Below are 24,005 nucleotides of genomic sequence, written 5' to 3'. Positions count from 1 at the left end.
TGCAGTCTGTCCGCAGAAGCTGGAGTGCCAGAGGTTGACTGTCTCCGCTTTAACCTGTGGGAATTAAATATTAATCACAGGCATATGTCATAGATAGGCTTGGTAAATATATTTCGTAGACTTGTTTTTCAAGGACATTTTGGTAAAATATGTTTAAAATTTACAGGTTGCAAAAAGAAGCTGCCCCAGAATGAGTGAATGAATTTTTGCCTTGGGTCATGTTGACTGAGTCCACTTAATGGTAACAATCCCTCTCTTTCTTTCTCCTTCCTTACTCACAAAAGCATTTTCATGTCTACTGTGCAGAGTTGCATTGATAGTGTACCCCCAACTTTCCCTAAGTTTTAATATTTTGGGGTTCTTTTGTGAGCACAACTCAGTGCTACTTCTTGTTCTGTAATTTACTGAATATACTCCGAGTATTTTGGCTGGTGCTCAGGGCCTGAGAAATCTTATTCTATTCAAAATTAGTTTTGCAAATACAACATTAACATGAGATTGAGCTGTGCGGCCTTTCTGTATGTACAAATTGTTATTGGGGGAGGGGGGACTTGTGGTTCTTTTCTCTATTGCAATTATTTGGAGTATTAGGCTTGCTGTGTATATTGCTAGATAATTGAGAGTGGGTATTCTAGAATTATGAGTAATCAGTCACTAATACAAGTATGTGGCATGAGGGTGCGTGAATTAGCCACTAGCCGGTACCCATTGTAGTTTTGTTTAAGCATTGTGATCTGTATTTGACTCTCAGTATCTGTTGATGGTGGGCAGCACGGTGGCTCAGTGGTTAGCACTTCTGCCTCACAGCACTGGGTTCATGAGTTCAATTCCCGACCATGGCCTTATCTGTGTGGAGTTTGTATGTTCTCCCCGTGTTTGCGTGGGTTTCCTCCGGGTGCTCCGGTTTCCTCCCACACTCCAAAAACATACTGGTAGGTTAATTGGCTACTACTCTCTGTCTGTCTGTGTCTGTCTGTCTGTGTGTGTGTGTGTGTGTGTGTGTGTTAGGAAATTTAGACTGTAAGCTCCAATGGGGCAGGGACTGATGTGAATGAGTTCTCTGTACAGCGCTGCGGAATTAGTGGCGCTATATAAATAAATGGTGACGATGATGGTGATGATGCACAGCTTAGAAAGAATCTTTACCTTTCAATATCTCACAAACTAATAGAACATTTTGTAATGTGCTCTCATGAAACTAATGCTATCCATTCCCCAGAAGCATAGACCCTCTGCTCTTTCAGTCCACTCCTTACAAAAATAATCTTGCAATTCCACTATCCTATATAACCTTTAGAGATATAGCTACTAAACTGCAGAATTGAAAAAGTGGAGATGTTGCCTATAGCAACCAATCAGATCCTAGCTGTCATTTTGTAGAATGTACTAAATTAATGATAGCTAGAATCTGATTGGTTGCTATAGACAACATCTCCACTTTTTTTTTTTAAACCCACACTTTAGTAAATATACCCCTTCGTGTTAGACTGAACATTCAACTTAGCTTACTGTACACATTAAAAAATGCCACAAAAATACACAATATATATTACATTGCTTTTAGTTCAGAAACAAAACGGATTTTTGTTTCTGAACTAAAAGCAATGTGGGACAGGCGGGATTTGGGAACAAAAGTGGGAGATTTGCGTAGTGTAATAGTAGTGTCTGGTCTGTAAATGAAAATGGTGTTTGTACTTTATAAGGAAAAATGGATATCTGTCCGTATTGTGTCCGGGAGCACTTGTACCATGTTACATAATGATATAAACAGAGGCAACATTTTGAGTTAAATCGGTACTTTTTATTGGCTGAAAAGGCGCACTGTACAAAATCGTAAATATCACATCGAAGACCAAACTCCTATCACTGAATTAAACTTTCAGTTTTTCTCCTAAAATGCTGCTTTCTTTAGGATCACTGATGACTGTCTATATTACTTTTGTGTGTTTTGAAGTATTTTTTTTTTCTACATTTGGCAAAGTGGACACAGAAATGTGAACTTGTGCAAAAATCAAGTGCTAGTGTAAAAGACTGTGCACCCCCTTAGCACGGCAAGGAACGCTCCTAAAAAGCCCCCTCTATCTAATTTCAGAAATCTCCCAAAAACTAGGCCCACCGATACATAGAGATTGTTTTGCTTTTGTATAAATTATAATCCTTGATATAATTATCTTATCCGCTATATCCTCTGACTAAATAATGAGGATATCCTCTATGTCCTGTGAATGAATAATGCGCATATCTTCTATATCCCTGACTAAATAATGAGCATATCCTCTATGTCCCCCGACTAAATAATGAGCATATCTTCTATATCCCCTGACTAAATAATGAGCATATCCTCTATATCCCCTGATTACATAATGAGTATATCCTCTGACTAAATAATGAGTATATCCTCTATATCCCCTGACTAAATAATGAACATATCCTCTATATCCCCTGACTAAATAATGAACATATCCTCTATATCCCCTGACTAAATAATGAGCATATCCTCTATAACCCCGACTAAATAATGAGCATATCCTCTATATCCCCTGACTAAATAATGAGCATATCTTCTATATCCCCTGACTAAATAATGAGCATATCTTCTATATCCCCTGACTAAATAATGAGCATATCCTCTATGTCCTCTGACTAACTAATGAGCATATCTTCTATATCCCCTGATTACATAATGAGCATATCCTCTATATCCCCTGATTACATAATGAGTATATCCTCTGACTAAATAATGAGTATATCCTCTATATCCCCTGACTAAATAATGAACATATCCTCTATGTCCCCTGACTAAATAATGAGCATATCCTCTGTCCTCTGACTAAATAATGAGCATATCCTCTATATCCCAGATTACATAATGAGCATATCCTCTATATCCCTGACTAAATAATGAGCATATCCTCTATATCCCTGACTAAATAATGAGTATATTCTCTATATCCCCTGACTAAATAATGAACATATCCTCTATGTCCCCTGACTAAATAATGAGCATATCCTCTATGTCCTCTGACTAAATAATGAGCATATCCTCTATATCCCAGATTACATAATGAGCATATCCTCTATATCCCCTGATTACATAATGAGTATATCCTCTGACTAAATAATGAGCATATCCTCTATATCCCCCGACTAAATAATGAGCATATCCTCTATATCCCAGATTACATAATGAGCATATCCTCTATGTCCCCCGACTAAATAATGAGCATATCTTCTATATCCCCTGACTAAATAATGAGCATATCCTCTATATCCCCTGATTACATAATGAGTATATCCTCTGACTAAATAATGAGCATATCCTCTATGTCCTCTGACTAAATAATGAGCATATCCTCTATATCCCAGATTACATAATGAGCATATCCTCTATATCCCCTGACTAAATAATGAGTATATCCTCTATATCCCCTGACTAAATAATGAGCATATCCTCTGTGGCCCCTGAGCCAGCCCCTGGGTGACGTAGTCGGATAACAGTCAGCATTTCTTCCTCCTTTAGACTCGGTTTGTTATCTGTGTTGATCTTGCATATTTGTGAATTTACTCCAGGTGGTCGGCTTACTCCCAGTCTCCAGAGACATATTGGTAGGTTGATCGGCTTTTGAATAAAGGTGGCCTTTGTCTTTGTTCCACCAGTATTGGAAATAGATAGTGAGCTCAACTGGGACAGGGACTAATGTGTCTGAGGAAGTGTTTTTGATTGTATAGAACAATGTTTCTGATTGTGGAACATGTTGCATTATATAATGAACAGTATAGTAATATATATACATATATGTATATGTATTGAGCTCTGTAATACTTTAGACTTGAATAAAAATCATCACACAACTATAGAAAATTTGGTAGTTTTTGCATCTTTTTTACCTAGGGGGCAGTAGTGTTGGACATATCTGTAATGACCAAATATCTCTGGTTCCATTCACACCTCTGCTTAGACTGCTCTCTGTATAATGCTGAGTGTTTTGTAAGCCCGGGCAGCCTGAACACAAGTGATATTTTTTCAATATTTCTGCAGTATTATGTGTGTAAAGTGGGATTAAGGATTTAATATAATGTGCCAGGCGGTGTTGGGAAATCCCCCGGCTGCCAGTGCTCTGTGACAGGGGGTGGGGGGTAATTTCGGCTCCATGCTTCCTGAACATAATGGGCGTGGGTCCTGAGGTAGAGGACTACAGCAAAGTACTAGTGCGGAGGACAGGGAGTATATAACACATAATTTACTGTAGAAACCCCTTTTAAAGCACTTGGCAGCCACGTAGCCACAGAACACCTCAGCGATTTCACATATACTTATATTTGTACTGGGGGAATATTAACCCAGATATTACATTTAAATAAAGCATCTTCATTTACCTCTGAATCTTGATGACTTTCAAATGCAGATGGAACACAAATTAAAAGGAAAAAGATGTCTTGATCTGCAGAGTATTTCCCCTGCTCTTGTTAATAACAGGATTTATCTTTTATTGCTGGTGAACTTGTTAACTCCCCTTAGGGGAACATTATGGGTGGAAATGGCAGCGCGTTGAGTGACCCACTTTATGTAATTATTATGGATTTTCTGTGTGCCTAAGCCAGTTCAAAAGACAATTTACTGTACTTGATGGGATGAAATTATTGGCAAGATCTGGCTGATTAACAGATTCAGTCTCTGTATCCACATTCGCTCTGAGATACGTTATGTCATGGAAAAACTGTTTTGTTGTCCGAAGCAAACTATTGTACTAATAAGAGGGGGGCTCCACATGCATTTCTTATTGCTATAGTACTACATTATATACATACTGCGTGTGTAAGTATTAATATGTACTGGGTAGAACCCCCTTCTTTGTCCCCATAACAGTCTGAAGTCAATAAGGTGATGGAAACATCCCTTAGAGATTCTGGTCCATGTTGGCATCATGCAGATGCTGCAGAGTTGTTAGCTGCACGTTCATGCTGCAAATCTCCCGTTTTACGACATCCTAAAGGTGCTGTTTTGGACTGAGATTTGGGGACTGGGGAATCCATTGGAGTAGACTGACCTCATTGTCATGTTGGTGGAAGCAGCATGAGATGACGCGGGGCAGCACGGTGGCTCAGTGGTTATCACTACTCTCACAGCACTGGGGTCATGAGTTCAATTCCCGTCCATGGCCTTATCTGTGTGGAGTTTGTATGTTCTGCCCGTGTTTGCGTGGGTTTCCTCCGGGTGCTCCGGTTTCTTCCCACACTCCAAAAACATATTAGTAGGTTAATTGACTGCTATCAAAATTGACCCTAATCTATCTCTCTCTCTGTCTGTGTGTGTATATGTTAGGGAATTTAGACTGTAAGCTCCAATGGGGGCAGGGACTGATGTGAATGAGTTCTCTGTACAGCGCTGCGGAATCAGTGGCGCTATATAAATAAATGTTCATGATGATGATATGTGACATGGTGCGTTATCCTGTTGGACGTAGCCATCACCATTTATTTATATAGCGCCACTAATTCCACAGCGCTGTACAGAGAACACACTCACATCAGTCCCTGCCCCATTGGGGCTTACTGTCTAAATTCCCTAACATATACACACACACACACTAGGGTCAATTTGTCAGCAACCAATTAACCTACCAGTATGTTTTTGGAGTGTCGGAGGAAACCGGAGCACCCGGAGGAAACCCACGCAAACACTGGGAGAACATACAAACTCCTCACAGATAAGGCCATGGTCAGGAATGGATCTCATGACCCCAGTGCTGTGAGGCAGAAGTGCTAACCACTGAGCCACCATGCTGATCATCGTTTAAGTAGCCATTAGAAGATGAGTAGACTGTGGCCATAGGGGGATAGACATGGTCAGTATCAATTGGTATTAAGCGACCCAATGTGTGCTACTCCCCACACCGTTATATCACCATCACCAGCCTGCACCATTGACAAAAGTTTGTATAGATCTATGGTTTTATGTTTACGCCTAATTCTGGCCCTACTATCTGCAGGTCGCAGCAGAGATCCAGATTCTTCTGACCAGCGGATGTTTTTCCAATCTTCAACCTTACATTTCTGGTGAACCTGTGCCCACTGTATCCTCAGTTTTAGCTGGAACCCGGTGTGGTTCAACATTCTGTCCATTCAGAGATGCTCTACTGCATTACACTGATGTAACGCATGGATATTTGACTCGCACCACCCCGTCTGGCACCAATAACCATTCCAATTAGATCACATTACTTCCCCATTCTGGTGTTTCGTCTGAACAACAACTGAACCTCTTGACCGTGTCTGCATGCTTTTATGCACTGAGTAGCTGCCACATAATTGGCTGATTAGATAGTTGCATTAATGGCAGGTGTACAGGTATAATAGTCTAATAGTGATATAATTTGTTTCTTTTATTTAAATTTTAAATGGGGTGTAGTGGATGTTGGATGTCGGGTTAAGTGGTGGGCAAAAGTAGAATGGGGTAGGTAAATATTTGAAATCTTGTTCTGCATGCTTTGCATAGAAACTACTGCTCCCCCTAGTGCCGAGCTTGGTAACTACACAAATCTAAAATCTGATTAAACATGTGAACCTATTATCCTCATGTGACAGTTGTAGAGTTTCAAGCCTCTATCTGGTATGGACACAAGGTTTAACTTCTCAACGTGACATTTCCCTGTCACGCCTGAGGATCTGTCTGTACCCGGGCTGGGTTGTGTCTCTGGAACAGAACTGGTGACTGTGTAAAAAGGTGGGTGGCTTGATTAGGTTCCTTCGCATTAAGGAGAAGCAACTGGAGATCAGGAGACTAGAGGATATGAATGGCACTGGAGACTGGCAAGTAGTGAAGTATAGCAAGATGGTGTACAGATTCAGCAAAGGAGACCAGACTGAAACTGGATTGCTAGACTGGAACCGGAATGCTGGACCAGACTGGAACCGGACTGTTGGACCGGTTGGCTGAACCAGACTGGAACTGGATTCCTGGACTGGAGTGGGGCCAGATTGCAGACTGCATCTGAGCAGGAATAATTGGGAAGACTGCAGACTGCTGTGAACCAGTTTGGCGTCTGAAGAATCAACGTTCCACTGGCAACAGCTAGGGCTCCAGGAAGTCCCTTTATACGAACAGCCATCACCTGATTGCAGACTGCGGTTAGCTGAGCTAAAGCAGCACTCTGATTGGCTGAGGGAGAGCAGGTGACTGAAACCAAGATGGCAGCACCCATGTACTGGTTTTGGAGGGATCTTTGGAGTGGAGAGAAACTGGGCAGCATCTTGCAGAGAGATCTGAGACCAGCAGAGCTTGCGGATCACAGGGGCAGCTTAGAAAGACAGCAAAAGGGTTAAGTAACAGGACCTGGGAGCCTGGTGTGTGACATTCCCTCTCAAAGCCAGTGTCAACCCTGTCTGTGCTGATGATAATATTGTGTCCTTATTTATAAGCTCCATATGCATATTGTACTTTTCAAAGCCTGTCCAGCCTTTCACATTTATTTGCTCATCATTTGGACCCTCTGAAGCCTTCCTGCGTGTATCATGATACACTGTTCAATGTGGAAAACCATTTGAAAATTATATATATATATATATATATATATATATATATCTATATCAGTCTAGGAGACTTTCAAATAGTTCTGTTTCTAAACTTGAAAGACCTAACTATGTGTTGCCCCTGGGCAATACATCACGTAGTATTATCGCTTGGGTGGTTTCCAGTCAAAAGCAGTTGACTTCTCATGCCCCCAGCAGCTGTGTCACAATACAGAGATTCTATTGGTAAGCTGGTTACCTGCTCTTTGGACTTGGTTTTGACACTCCAACTCCTCCGAACTTTGCTTGGAATGTATTAAGTACTGCCCAGGATGTGGGTTTTGTTGAGCTCAGGATTTGGGATATGTTTTGCTCATACTGGAGAGGTAATGACCTTAAATATTGAATTCAAACTGGAAATGTTGGGCAGCATTGCTGTTATTCGTTGCAGTTTTATTTAGCTGTAGTTTTAAGCTTCTGAATAAAGAGTGATGCGTACCTTAAACTAGTGATGGGCAACAGGCTATCCCTGGGCCGCATACAGCCCTCTGGCACTAGCTCCATCCGGCTTTATTGTCAGATGTCTTTGTTATAGCTTGTAATACTTGTTAAAAACACCTGCTTATAGGTTATTACAGATAGGTGTCTTTTCCTTTGATTATATTGTTTTAACTTATTGCTGAGATTAAGGATAATGTGCCCTTTTGAAGGTTAGAGGGCTGCCAATTGGGCCCTTGAAGTATATCTGGTTGCCTATCACTCCCTTGAACAAACCATATTTTGGTTGGCCAGTCCAAATTTCCAGTGGCCATAGGGGGCAGGGTCTAAAGAATTGAGGTTTGTGGCAGCATCGACGTAGAGGTGTGGAACCGTTTCAGGAATGTTTGACTTCATATACGATACATCCACCATCTGATACTGTATGGAGATGCGGCATTATGTAATCCACATTAATAGCTAGCTAGTGGTAATACAGCTATTTATTGTTTGCAGCAAATGCGACAAGCTATTGAGACAGAGGAAGAAAAACTACAGAGATGACAGCTGCAGCATCACCACACAGGCAGAGTCATTGCACCAATAAAATAACAAATTGTATCAATGCAAAACAGCTATTTCCTCCTTAATGGAACCTTAATCAACCAACTTGTAAAAGAACAAAACAAACTTTGTTATGACCTACAAATGTTGCCGTTTTAACTACATTATGAGGCTAGCCTTAGGCTACGTCCAAAGAATCTTTTTTTTAAAATGTAATTTTATTTATTGTCAGCGTATTTACAGTGCTAGAACTAAGGGGGGTATTCAATTGTCAGCGAGTTGTTTTTTTTTTGACCGTTAAGTAATTTTAATGCTGCTTTTTTTTTTTTTATCATTTTCGAGCGGGTTAACTTTAACCGCAATCCAATTCTATTTTTAACGCTACATTTTTTTTCATCAAACGGTCCTCTCGCGCTCCAGTAGGTCTATTGAAAGTATAGGGTGTGCAAGAGGCAGCCGCGTTAAAAGCTATTCAATTGCTTTTTAATGTGGCGGGTAAAACAGGAAAATATGCTGTTTTATCTCGCACCTCCTTGGGGTGTATTAAAAATAGAAAAAACCTCTGAAAAGTATTTGAAAAGTATTTGAAATCATGTAAAAAATTGGAAAAAAAGTTAAACTTATGTTTATCACTAATGCCTAACTTGTGTAAGTTGATTTTCTTGTGAAAAAATAAATAATGAAATAAAAAATTAAAATAAATCACTAATTATATTTATGTATGTTTTTGGTACAAATATGAATGTAGTAATGTGTTTTGACATGGTATAGATGATTCTACGGTAAAAAATAGTTCAATTAAAAAATATGCTAAAGAAAGTCCTGTAATGTAGATATTATCAATGTGTAATGCAATCTAGTGTATGGAAATGTATGCAAAACCTTTTATTTGTGTTATACATGAATGCGCTAAAACTCCCCTTCACTCCCCTAAAATCTCAGAAACAAAATTTTTAACGCGCTGGGGCAGCGCTCCCTCTTTTTCAATTGAATTACACAAGTTTTCCCGCTGCGCTAACTCAAAACGGTCGCTATTGCCGGCATAAACCAGCGGGGGGAAAAAACTCACTAACAATTGAATACCCCCCTAAGTATTCCATTCAATGAAAAAATATTGAAGACAAAAAAGCCGATAAAGCAAAATGGAACACTATGTTCAAAGTAATAAGGCTGCAAAGTTCAAATTATGCTTTGTAATTGTACACCGAATTATATTTTAATGATAATACTAGTTTGAGGGAGATAAGTACCCATGGATAGAGCCAAGTGATAAGCTATGAAGGGAACTATTGTATTGTAACTATTGTACAGCTTAAATGATTATGTGGGAGTGGAATTAAAGTACCTAAAATGTGTTTATTTTGGTTTTCGCTTACAATTATACCTTCCTGCTAACAGACGATTGTTATTTTTTAAACAAATTGGTATCTTAAGGTGGGGTGCTAAATTCAGCCATAAAACCCTGCAGTTTTGTAAATAGCTTTGTATGTTAGTAGAAGTATTTCATATTTGATTCTTTAAAACGCAGGCAACCAATGTAGTGACGGACGAGGGCAGCAGCAGTACAAGAATGTGTTGCAAGGAGAATTAGTCTAGCTGCTAGGTGCTAAATAGATTATAGGGGTGAGAGTCTGGTTCGGGGGAAGACCGATAAGGAGGGAATTGCAATAGTCGATGCGGGAGAGGATGAGTGCATGTACTAAAGTTTTTGCAGTATATTGTGTGAGATATGTGCGTATTCTGGAAATGTTTTCTAGTTGTATGTAACAGGAGTTGGAGACAGACTGGATGTGAGCAGCACACAACAGTTCTGAGTCAAGGATGACACCTAGGCAGCGAGCTTGAAGGGTTTATATTTATAAATATTTCTATTGAGATATCGGTTATGTAACTTCTGTTGGTGGGTGGGTAGGAATATTATTAGCTCAGTTTTTGAAATATTGAGTTTGAGGTGGGGAGAAGACGTTTAAGATGAAATGACACGTTGACTTTCCATAATTCCAACACAGATGTAAGAGATCAGGAAAGGATAGATAAATTTGGGAATCATCCACATAGAGACGATACTATTAGTTTATCAAGAAAAGTTGTGGTACTCCAACTGATAGAGAAAGAGATGGATCTCGAGAAGCGAGCACTAAAGGAATGGTTTTATAAGTAGGATGAGAACCAGGATAGGACAGCGACTTGGAGACCTAGGGATCGTAGCGTCTGTATGAGAACAGATTGTTCTACGGTTTCAAATGCATCAGAGAGATCCAGAAGAATTAGAAGTAGGCATTGGCTTTTAGATCTAGACTTAGCAAATCATTGACCATCCTACTCTGCAGTCTCTGCACTTTTGGAAAATCCTGACTGAAGATGGTCCAATAGGGTGTGTGAGAGAAAGAAGCACGTAAGGCTTTGTACAAACCTCTCCTAAATTTGGAGAGGTATGGAAGTTGATAGATGGGTCGGTATCTGCTAGAGAGTTTGGGCCAGAATTTTCCTTTCTTCAGGATAGGAGTAATTACTGCATGCTTGAATAATGAGGGAAAGATACCAGTGGAGAGCGAGAGATTACAGATGTGGATAGGTAGTAGCAGGGCCGGTGCTAGGGTCCATGGTGCCTTTTTTACAAAATCGGCGCCCCCCCCCCCCCCCGCAAAAATCGGCACCCCCCCCTCACCCTGTCTTTCCTTACCTTGTCTCACCACCGCCGCCTCTCTTCTCCGTCTCCTCCCCTCCACTCACTGACACTAGTGAGTGGAGGGGAGGAGACGGAGCAGAGAGGCAGCGGTGGTGAGCAATAGCCTCCCCCCCCCCCTCCCCGTGCATCTGAATGCTGTGCGGCGGCCGTGACAGGTATGGTCAGCGGTCGCCGCACAGTTTTAAAGTAATTTACCATTCCTCCAGAGCCCGGCGCCCTAGGCAAGTGCCTAACCTTGCCTAATGGGAGCGCCGGGCCTGGGTAGTAGAGCAGGAAGATAAGAAGAGAGTAGATACTTCCTTCTCATTTGTGGGAACAAATGAAGAGAAGGGACCCAGGGTGCAGGAAAGGTATTGAGCAGGTTGTTGCTTGGGGAATAGTTTGATAAATTAAGAATGGTCTTGTATTTAGAGCTCCAAGTAGTATCCATTTATGAAATTTGATATTTTTAAGGTTATAATAATAAATAATTGTTTTGTTCATAAGAGCGGTACAGTGATTTGGATGTTATATTAGCATTGGTGGGCTTATTCCCAGCACTTTAGTGGGAGATACATTGTGATGGTATTATGATTAAGGGGAGTCACCTAGGACTTCCTCACAGTGTGATTTGTGAAATAAAATCCTGGGGGTGGCAGTTTTGGAATTCATGGTAATCAGGTGATGTAAATGGGGATTTAATCATTGGTAGATAGACCAGGTGGTCTTGAAGTAATTAATCCCGTGTCACACACACGTCCCACTGGCTCAAATGAGTCCTGTTTGTGACCAAAATAAACAGAGTGAGATTTCTGCAGCGGTAGTCATTAACACGGCGATGTAAAACCCAAAAACTTTTTTAACGACAGGAGAATAACGATGGGTATATGCCCGACAGTAATAAAATCACTACTTACTGCATATCAGACGTTAAGTTTTTCCGAAGGTTTAAATCACTGTCCACTGTAAAATCACACGATTTCTGGGGGTGTGGACGCTTGGTAGATTCAGAGTGCAGAGGCTAAAGCTGGGTACACACTCTTAAAAATTACCACAGAGGCGATTTCTGTACCGATTTTACCAACAACTGAAAGTCCTGTTGAGTTTGCCGATTCATGTGTACACACCTACACGATTTACCTTCAGATCTTCATCTTTCATAACCATCCGCTGAAAGGATCGTGACTCTGTACACTCTACAGATATCTGGTTACGCTGCTGGCCGTGAGTGCGTACACACTTCCACTTTTGCCCGACGTCGTTCCATCCATGATGGTAATTTTAAGGAATTTTAGAAAATTAAATGAAACAATACGATGTACTTTGGTAGGATAAAACATGATCGCTTGAGCGTACACATCATATCTGACCCAATACGTTGTTTATCACGTGAGCCGTACGATGATTGCATCGGTGTTAAGAACAGCTTGCTGGTGATCAGTTGATTATCAGAGAGAGGGAGAGGAGTGTCAAAGAAATAAGAGACTGAGCAAAGCTTGGAGAAAACAAGATCAAGGTTAGTATATATACTATAATATAAAAGCCTAGCGGCGTGTGTTAGTCTGTGTGTGAAAAAAAAACAACAAGCTGCAGCGCCACCTGCTGGGCGGAGTTATACACTGACCTACTAAATTCTTAGCATTATCTAATATATAAAAGTAAAAGCCTAGCGGCGTGTGTTAGTGTGTGTGGAAAAAACTATTTTCTCAGAAAGGGCTCATCCAATTGACCTGAAATTTGGTATACTGACATTATTTGACAAAAAAATTAGAATAGTGAAGTCAGTTAACTTCCATCACCCCCCCTTCCCCCCGTGGGAGGGGTAGTAAAGGCTAAATTTACGAGTTGAGGGGTCAAACTCATTTTCATGAGGTAATTTTACCTCATGAACACACATTAAAAAGGGCGCTTGCGTTGGGAAGTAACGCTTTTCAACTGAGGAGGCCTGGGCTAGGCCCAAATGCATGACAAGAACCTTTTTAAGACCTTAAGTAGCTTGATTTGACTAGAATGCATGAGTATCATGCATGGGTTAACTTGTGTGTGTGTGTGTGTGTGTATATATAGATATATATATATATATATATATATATATATATATATATATATATATATATATATATATATATATTATAGTTTTCAACAGGGAAATAGGGTATCGCGTTTTCCTGGGACCCGAGACAGACAGATCCATTCTAGTGATTGGATACTGGTAAGATATGTCAGTATATTTGCATGTTATATCGATCAGTAAGTGTTCACTCCAAGGTAACTGTATGGAATGTTTTCTCTGTGTCTACGAATGTTTCCTCCGAAGACTCTTCCCAACCTCCAGAAACAAACTGGTAGGTTATTGTTGATGTGTTCATGGGTTAGGAAACTTAGAGTGTAAGCTCCTCTGTGACATTCGCTGGAGGACGAAAGCAGTCTTTGTAAAGCGTTGCATAACATGTTGATGCTTTATAAATAAAGGATAATAATTCTGTTCGCATTCAACACGTGTGTGTGTGTGCTTAAGAAAAAGTAACCATAGAAAGAGCAGACTCTAATGACACCTCTAGAGATCACATTACAGCAATTAAGCAGAATAAAATAAAAGCATGCTGTCGCTGAGAAATAAACACAAAAGTAATCACCTTAAAAATATTTTAATATAATGTTAATGTATTAAAACAATAAAACATAATCATTGACCATCGTATACAGATCGATCTGATACCGCTACTACGAACATTTATGTTCTCAGAATTTGTGTTTTACAAAGAAACACTCCTGTTAGCGTAGAGTTCTGCAATAATAAAGAACATTGATATTGGACTATTCATATAGAAGGTTACATAAGCAACACGTTTACAGCTAACACAACCGTATTAGGAACACAACATAAATGGGCCAGATTCAACCAAAGAAGATCTTATTATCTTAATTGTTTAGGTTGTAAATGGATAGATACAGTTATGCGGAATAAGATCGCACTCAGAGTATATAATAGATGTCTGTCACCCTAGATCAAATAGATATAGAAAGTATTTGGTCACACAATGACCGCATTAAGAAGGTAATGTTATATGAATTCCTCCAAAAATTAATCGGTTGAAGATATTGGAGTCCCGATGATAATGCCGCTAGCAGGTGATAAGGAAATAGCTTCATCATCATCATCACCATTTATTTATATAGCGCCACTGATTCCGCAGCGCTGTACAGAGAACTCACTCACATCAGTCCCTGCCCCATTGGAGCTTACAGTCTAAATTCCCTAACACACACACACACACACACACACACAGACAGACAGAGAGACTAGGGTCAATTTTGATAGCAGTCAATTAACCTACCAGTATGTTTTTGGAGTGTGGGAGGAAACCGGAGCACCCGGAGGAAACCCATGCAAACACGGGGAGAACATACAAACTTCACACCGATCAGGCCATGATCGGGAATTGATCTCATGACCCCAGTGCTGTAAGGCAGAAGTGCTGACCACTAAGCCACCGTGCTGCTTCCAAACATGAATGTACATTAGTCCACCTCATATAGAAATTTCAATAATAATGCTACCGGACTTTAAATATTCCACTCTAATAGACAATATCCAACATGCCGTGTAATCCCTGCAGTAAAGTTATTGGATCATACTGTACAGCTTATAGGATCCACCGTCCTGGACAGTTTTAAACAAAAGTTCATTCATTGCAGTAAAAGTCTGTAGATCTCTAGGTAATATCCGTGGTCACTTGCTAAATACTGCACACTAGCTTGACGCGTTTCGTCATCTAGAATTGTGATTTCTTCAGAAGCATGAACCTGTGTTTGCATGTATGTATGTATGTATGTATGTATGTATGTATGTATATGGGTTTGTATGAACTCGTAATCAGAGCTTTTTAAAATACCCATGGTGCACTTGGCTGCATTCACTGCACAGTGAAGAATGCTAGAGGGCCGGTTATTATAGAGATGAATGATCGTTGTACATTAAGCCCTGGTTGCACCTGGAACGCGATATATCCTATTATTGGTGTGTGCTGCTCTTTAGAGAATGTACACACAGGCCAAACCTAGCTAGATGGAATGTATTCACTAAGATGCATTCAAAGGCCTTGTGTTTACAATGCGTTTAGTCAGCATTTCAATACATTGATTGTCCCTTTTGAACAAAATCGGTTCACGTGTTTGAGCCCACGGTGTTGACCTGCCTTTTGTGAAGTGTTTTAAGGATACTGATAGGGTTAACTTACCTGTTCCTATGGGGTCCAGTGAAGCCGTAATGACCCCTCTGATCCCCGTCAGGTCCATATGCGCGTGCGCGGACTTTAGCCAGGCACGAGCATTTCACTTGTAGCGTTCGCCTAGGGCATTAGGTGCTAATAGTAAAAATATTTTGTAGAATAGGGGGGTCTTTGCTCCCAGAGCAGCCCCAGCATAGTAAATACCGACAATACAAAGTTATCGCAACATTATGCTGCGATATATAATGTTACCTATCGAGGTGTACTCAGCATGATTAGTAAATAAACCCCTTATCATATCTAAAATCGGGGACAGCCCTGATTTTATGGGGCATATTCAATTGTTAGCGAGTTTCAAAGTTCGAGTGCGTTAAGTCATTTTTTTTGCTGTTTTTCCTTATTTTCGAGCGCGGAAACTTCTCCCGCAATTCTAACGCTCCAACCGTTTGTCAATGTTAAAGTATAGGCTGGATACGAACCCTCAGGGGAAAAAGCTATTCAATTGTTTTTTAACGCCGAGTGTGAAACAGGCAAATCTGCTGTTTTATCTCGCACCTCCTTGGTCTGCTCAAAGAAATTTTTTTTTTATTAAGTTAAGAAAAATATACATTAAACTGAAAAAATAGGTGTAAAAGTTCATAAAAATAACCTAAAAACTGAGAAGTACTTAAAAAAGTGTAATAATAATTAATAATGTTTGGAAAGTTCCCCCTTTAGAAAAAACCATTAGTGGTGCATGTATTTAAACTTTTTCATATCATTTTTTTTTAAGGGAGGGGGGGGGGGGGGGGGTGGTTGTGCCTGACCTCAGTCAGCTCTCGGTGAAAAGTAGCATGTTATTTAATTTTTTTTTAAAACAAAATCGTTTGCTCCCCACTCTATTTAGTCTTAGCCCTAGTGCTGGCAGGCTATTGATGTGTGAGTTAAAATCTTTGAAAAATTTGGCGTAGGGTTCCCCCTATTTAAATTTGAACCAGCACTAGGCAAACCAGCCGGGGTGATAGGCACTATAGAAGGGGGGGGGGGGGACACAGTTTGGGTCCCACGGCCATAATGACTACACACCCACAGACTGTTCAGCGCTGGCCTGGATTCCCTAGAGACTGTGGTCCGCTGAAAAATGTAAGCGGGCCACCCCCCTAGGGACACCCAGCCCAGTGCCGATAGCACTAGGGCTCTTCCTACTACCCCTGGGCTGTGGGTAGTAGGGTAATAAATGGGTATTTTGTATGAAAAAAATAAATAAATAAGTAAATGTTGATTTGTGGAACTACATGTCCCAGCCAGCCATGTTGGCCTAAATAGTGTGGGCATGCTGCTACTTGTCTAACTACAAGCACCAGCGTACCCATGGCACCCAGGGCATGTTTGCACTTGTACAACCACAAGTGCCAACATGCTCTTACACCCACGGCTGGCTGGGATCTGTAGTTCCACAAAGCAAAATGTTACATAAAAGCACAAAACCCTCATTCTAACCACAAATCTTTATTAAAAATAATAAAACCCCAAGAAATACAGTAAACACCCTCATGTACATCATAGATTTTTATTGAAAAAAACAAAAAATCAAAATACTCACCATGGACGAAATCCTCAGTTTTATGATGCTTTACCTACACACACTCATTTACGCAAAGTCCCAAAAATTATTTGTACCTTCGAAGAAATGTCCGGCTTGCCCACTGTCCCACAAATATTTGTACCTTACAAATGTCCATGCTTGGCCAGTGTTCAAGAAATGTTTGTAAATGGCAAAAAATTTACCTCCTTGTAAAATCTTTTAATCTGCTGTCCGGGGGGGGGCATTGTTGCTTGCAGTGTGGGGGCCCATTCTCTTGTGCAGTGCTGGGGCCCTTCTTGATTGCATTAATTTGCATTAATTTGTTATACTAAAATGACTGCCTTAACTACTCCTCATTTCAAACTCGCTAGGACCAATAATAGAGGGCAAGGGGGTGGATGCAATATTAAAAATTGAATTGAGCGTTATTTGTTTTAAAACGAGCGCTCAAACTGGAAAAAACAAGCGCGTTTTTTTTTTTCCGAGCGCGGGATTTTCACCCGTCTCGCTAACAATTGAATATGCCCCTATAAGTCTGTATTCATTATCCAAGTCATGAGAAACAACTTTTGCATTAAGATACTTATGGCTTGGAATAGCCCTGCCTCATTTTTTTGTGTCTTACTGGAGAGTAAAATAATTGCCCCCTCTTACCCCCCCAGGATCGCATTCCAGGGTTTTTGTTGATGATTTGTCCATCGGAGGCCTTTATACCTGTTGTTTTGTATGTATTTCTTTTTTGCACTTCATTTCGGAGAAAAAGATTATGCTTGCCTTCTCACCTGGAATGTCTGGGAGTTTTCTGAATTTTGGGGAGGCACTTCAGGACACATGTGGGGCTCACTGACGCGATTTGCATTGCAAAGCCCCGCCCCAAACAATGGTGAATCATGACAGGGGGAGGGGCTGTGGTGACACAATGGCTCCTCCTACACTCGCTAGCAGAGTCGTATTTTATCCTTGCCTCTGGGTGGGGGGCTTTATTAGAACACTTGCTAAGGCAATACATTAAAGTAATATACAGTAAGATGGAAATTGCCTGTATCTATTGCAATATGTTCACTACCTTTATCCGCACGACACTGGCGCGCTGTCTCCCTATTCAGCGCTGTTGTTAGAACGCTCAGTGTCCTCCTTCATCACCAGCCAAAAGATCCTGTTACATCGACATTGAACTCTGCCCATCTGGTATTAATAGAAAGCGTTTTCTGAAGCATTGGTACAAAGGCTTCCTGGTCATGTCCTAGTTCTAGAAAAAGAATTTATTCTAGAAAGTTACCTGAGATAAAATCTTCACTTTTTCCTTGAAGTAGAATTACTGTGATTTGAAGAAGATCTCTGCACTTCGTTATGAGTTGGATAATTGACCCCAAAGTCTAGGGGGGTGAGAAAGAAGGGAGAGACCAAAATGAAGACTGGGCAGTAGGAGAGTGGCCCCGGGGCCACATCTTACAGGGCTTATTTAGTGCACAGTCAGTGTATATGAACTCTGCACGCTTTTTATAGCTATTTACTAAACCTCACTGGTCAACACAAGCAGTTGTATAGATTTATCTGTGAGACTCAATGGGGATTCCCACCTTCAGATAACTTTCACTTATTTCACTTTATTGTATACAATGCAAAGAAAAAATAACAAAGCATAAAACAAATCATTATATCAAGCTGATATACTGTAGATTGTCTTATTAAGTTTCTTGGTCCTTCTTCATTCTGTGGCTGAAGGATACTGTGAGGTAAATTAGACATTCTGAAGAGGACCCTGGGATGTTTAACCAGCTTAACTAAATAAACTTTCAAATAAAATGAATAAAAATATAAAACTTCTAGAAAAGATATAAAAATAAATGGATATAAGGAACACAAATCAAACTACAACCAACGTAATGTACATCGGGTATCCGCACGCCCGCATTCGGTAAGGAGCCGATGTAAAGTTACGTCTCTTGTTGAATACGGGTCTAGGTCCGCTCTGCTCTAACAGACAATACACTGCCGGATACGTCCAATACATATGTGGACTATAAAGTCCCAAAAGAACGCACACGATTTTTTAATTTATTTAATTAATGTCACCTAAAAATAATATAGTCGTTAGTAACAAAACATTAAAAAGAAAAAAAAATGTATTTTCTATAAATTTCATTTAGCATTAATGTCTACTGTACATAAAATACATTTTTACAGTTGCTCCTGTTTGCAAACACATGTTCTAGCTGCATACACAGCCGTCATCACTAGTAATCGGCACTGAGACTAGACCTGTAGCTGGTGTAAGGGATACGGCTGATAAACATGTACCTAATAGATGCCCAAAGTTTGAATCGGACTCTGCTGTGTGCGCTGACCTTGGCTCGTCCTTACTGTACATTGACTGCAGGCATACACCCAGTCTCCTCCCTGTTCCACCCATGAAATCGTAGGCTGTACTAAGAGTCCTTTGCACTCTTAGATGAATTGGAAGTTACTATGTTCTCAGGCATATGGTCCGTTTCAGGCTACGCAAAATAAGCAACGTATGGCCATTTACACTACTTAATAATCAGGTGCCTGATTCATTAAGAATCTTAACTTGAGAAAAAACAGTCAGTATTTAACTTATGTGCAAAACAGAATACTAATTTGCACCCCTTGCATTGTACCATGGTTTTGTCCAGGAGACTGAAATAAGAAGTTGCTTAAGTTAAGATTCTTAATGAATCAGGCCCCTGGCCCTTAATCCTTAGCATGCTCAGTAGAGGAGGAATTGGGGGCGTCCTTTCCTTTAGTATCAGTTGCTTTGCGATGATCACTATTACTGTTAATATATTGGGCAGCACAGTGGCTCAGTGGTTAGCACTTCTGCCTCACAGCACTGGGGTCATGAGGTCTATTCCCGACCATGGCCTTATCTGTGTGGAGTTTGTATGTTCTCCCCGTGTTTACGTGGGTTTCCTCCGGGTGCTCCGGTTTCCTCCCACACTCCAAAAACATACTGGTAGGTTAATTGGCTGCTATCAAATGGACCTTGGTCTCTCCTTCTCTGTGTGTGTCTGTCTCTGTGTGTGTGTGTGTGTGTGTGTGTGTGTGTGTGTGTGTATATTAGGGAATTTAGACTGTAAGCTCCAATGGGGCAGGGACTGATGTGAATGAGTTCTCTGTACAGCGCTGCGGAATCAGTGGTGCTATATAAATAAATGATGATGATGATGAATATACGGTACAGTCTGGAGGATGGTGAGTCTGATTTACAGTGTTTGAAATCAGCCAATAGGAGAGCTTTGGTTTTTTTCCCAATTCCTACTCCAAGCAATTATGAATAAAATCACTAACCTTGTACCAAAACTTTATTCCTGGTATTCCAAGGATTGTGTGTGATGGGAGCCTGACGTGTGTTTTACATGTTGACCACATCCCCAATTCCCCCTCCGCCACGTGTCTGCGTTGAGACAGGGACATTTAGGGGTAAATGTATCAGATTCTAGCTATCATTTCTTTACTACATTCTAAAAGATGACAGCTAGAATCTGATTGGTTGCTATAGGCAACATCTCTACTTTTCAAACCCGCCAGAAAACTCTCAGGTTGATACATTTAACCCATAATCTCGATTAGTTAGTTATTCATAGGAATATACTGTAACCTGGCAGAACTGAGGGATTTTAATATGGACTCGAGTGATTCACCAAAGATTCTGAGTCATTTAAATATGGATATCCCCACGCCCCCTGGGCCTTTATCCAGGCAGCATTTACATCAGCATGAATGAGGTCTGTGTGTAAGGTAGCGTATTATATATGTATTTGATTTTACAAAATTAACTAGACACCAAAGTATCCTTCCTTTAATTGTTGTAAACTATATATATATATATATATAAATTTCCCGCTAGATCAAAAATATATTTAATGTCTACTATACCTTTTTGTTTTTACAATTTAAGATCGTAGCGTTCCCTAGGCCAGGGGTCAATGCTGGATTCTCTTATATCAGGATAAATCTAGATTGTTTAAAGTTTCTATCAGATCTTTTGATAATATAGATCCAGACTTTATAAATATTCTAATGGAACTGTCGTGGGATAAGAGATTTTGGGGAGTGCAACAGTGTGTCAAGTACATAGGGAACCCATAGAACTGCTCATCTTCCAAAATATTATTGTGAAATGGCCAATCTGAGATAAAAAAAGAGCTGGCCGTGTATAGGGACGTTATTTTAAGCAGTCCTATACTGCTGTGTGTTAAAGATAAGTTTTTTATTCTGGCTATCTGAGAATTTTTTTTTATTTTGCCAAAGGGTTTTGTTCATTTATAAACATTTAGTTTGGTTAAGCTCAGTGGTAGCATTTGAAGGTGGTGTGATAATCATCATGATCATCATCATCATCATTTATTTATATAGCGCCAACATATTCCGTAGTGCTTTACAATTGGGGACAAACATAGTAAATTAATAAACAAACTGGGTAAAACAGACAAAGAGGTGAGAAGGCTGCTCGCAAGCTTACAATCTATGGGATAATTTAAGGAACACTACACTCTTAACCCAAGAACGACGTGGCCAAGCAAAGTGGCGGCTTGTGCAGTATTTCCCAATTGGAGGGCTTTAAAAGTTGACGGTATGGTTAATGTACGCTTGTCGCCTACGCACACAAGGGACAGCCGTTTTGTGAGCCGATCCTGTATTCCTGACAATGCAGCCTGACACCAGCGACCGCACCGTTTAGGTGACCGGTGTTCTTTGAAAGTTGGTGTTTTACCTCTGAATGTCATTACTTTGTAGCATGATGCCCTCAGTGTACAGGGCCGCGGAATATGTTGGCGCTTTATAAGAGATATTAGTAAGCGGGAGGATGTCGGCAGTCTGGTTCGATTCAAAATAGTAGCTAAAATATTTTTCTCTTCCAAAAAAATGTATTCACATTCAGCGGTTTTTTAAAAATAAATAAATAAAGAAAATTGTGTTTTGAGCACCGAGGGGTATATTTACTAAACTGCGGGTTTGAAAAAGTGGAGATGTTGCCTATAGCAACCAATCAGATACTAGTCATTTTTGTAGAATGTATTAAATAAATGACAACTGGAATCTGGTTGGGGTCTAATAATTATGCTTCCAGGCTAACGGTAATATGCAAATATTCTATATAGATACTGTATATAAAGTGTTGTAGGCGCCCCACGGTGTTTGATGCTCTTGTGTTTGTCTGCAGACATGAGGACGATGTGAGGCGCCTCAGATGGGGACTTCATTCAAGAACCTCAGGAGGATACGTCTGGGGAAGCTGAAAATTGTGCGCAGGCGCCTCCTGCAGCGCTACGAGCATCAGCCGTTCATCTCCCTGTTGGCCGGTCTGTACAGCTGCAGATGGAAGCGGTACCAGCGCCAGAGGGCGGAGCCTGGGCAATGCTGCTGCGTGAGGGTAAGAGACACTCCTAGGCATTCTGAGGCACTAGTCGGCGCAAGTTACCCACGGGGCGTAATGCTTGGCGCAGGCTACCCGTGGAGGGTAATGCTGGACGCAGTCTACCCATAGACAGGGCCGCCAAGAGGATTTTCGGACCCCGGTACAGCAACTTCTTGGGGGCCTTTCCATATCCGGTTGGTGGCTCCTCCCACTATGCCTGTCCCCTTCCCCCCCCCCCCCCCCCCCCGCCCTCTTGGCACACCAGCTCATAGAGCAGCGATGGCTAACCTGTGACACTCCAGGTGTTGTGAAACTACAAGTCCCAGCATGCTTTGCCAGTAGATAACTAGCTGATAGCTGGCAGAGCATGCTGGGACTTGTAGTTTCACAACACCTGGAGTGTCACAGGTTAGCCATCACTGCCATAGAGGGTACTACTTTATGCCGAATACTAGCAGGTAATGGAAAAATAGTTTATATTTACAATAAACTAGTATTAACCAGTCAGGTCAAGATTTTGTTTGACCCTAGTGAAGAGGAACCCTGGCTTCCTATTAGTTCATGTGATTTAATGTTTGGGGTACATTTAAAATGGTTTTAATTGAACCTAATTGTTAAGGTTTACTAATGTATATTTGCCCTAATCTAACATTTCTCGGATAGAGCCCCCTGCATTATACAGCAGCCTAATATGTTGCTTCCTGGTTGTCATACACCTGAGCATTATACAATCCCCCAGCCTCCCCTTCGCCAACATCATCCCTGACATCAGGGAAACAGAACTGCCAGTGTACCCCCTTAGCGGGCAGCGCCGACTCCCTGACGTCTGCGGAATGATCCGAGAAGGAGGCGTCTCAATAGCAGTTTGAATTCCCAGTCTTCACGGATGACGTGAGGAGCGGAGGTTATAATGTGATTTTCTCTATTCTTCTACATGGATGTACAATTGGAGTTTATTGACTCAGTGTCTGTCCTTGAGTTTATTTTACTTTACAATGGAAACTGTTGGACTATTGTTGGCTCATTGAACACACAGATACTGCAAGATATACAGCATGGCGGTACTGACAGTCCTGAAACAGAGTGATAGACATGGGTTTATTTTCTTCTTGGTTTTATTTATTTCTTATAAACATTCAACTCCTGTTATCTGTACAAGATGACTGCTGGTAAATCATAATACTGAGTGTGCAAAATAAACTGAGTTTTATTACCCACAGATGACAAAATACTGGCTGATATGGGAATGGAACCCATTGGTTCCAATGAGCTTATCCCCACTAGTGTTTGCACTTGCAGTTGGGAGAATTTTCTTGGCGGTGCTGTACTTTGGATGTCACCTGCTGTGTTTATTTGCTTAATTGGGGGTGGATGAAGCATCTCCCCCCTACCATCTGAGTGCAATTGCAAGTGCTCATCAGCACCACAAAGCATTTGTCATGTGTGATCACTGGCGTGTAGCCTGTAGGAAAATATTTCATACTCCGTCCTTGCCAAAGCCCCAGCGCTCCTCTGTTTCGCTCACAGACCCAACCACTCACCCAGCGCTCCTCTGTTTCGCTCACAGATCCAACCACTCACCCATCGCTCCTCTGTTTCGCTCACAGA

At 40.9% G+C, this 24,005-nt stretch overlaps 1 protein-coding gene across 2 annotated transcripts in view; it reads left to right on the top strand.

The window, feature by feature from the left end:
- The window catches only part of GDPD4 (glycerophosphodiester phosphodiesterase domain containing 4), a 60,404-nt gene that overhangs the window by 811 nt on the left and 35,588 nt on the right, over positions 1-24,005 (top strand). Inside the window, exons 2-3 of one of the 2 annotated variants that reach the window (XM_075198594.1) lie at positions 167-241; positions 22,203-22,412. In XM_075198594.1, coding sequence (XP_075054695.1) covers positions 22,230-22,412 — 183 coding nt within the window. In that variant the 5' untranslated portion in view covers positions 167-241; positions 22,203-22,229. The remainder of the gene's footprint in view (positions 1-166; positions 242-22,202; positions 22,413-24,005) is intronic. The other variant, XM_075198593.1, reaches the window with a different exon arrangement.

The sequence above is a fragment of the Mixophyes fleayi genome, chromosome 2 (assembly GCF_038048845.1).
Source record: "Mixophyes fleayi isolate aMixFle1 chromosome 2, aMixFle1.hap1, whole genome shotgun sequence".
Classification (NCBI taxonomy): Eukaryota; Metazoa; Chordata; class Amphibia; order Anura; family Limnodynastidae; genus Mixophyes; species Mixophyes fleayi.
Note: the sequence above shows the minus strand (reverse complement) of the source record. Positions and strands in the feature narration are given on the sequence as shown.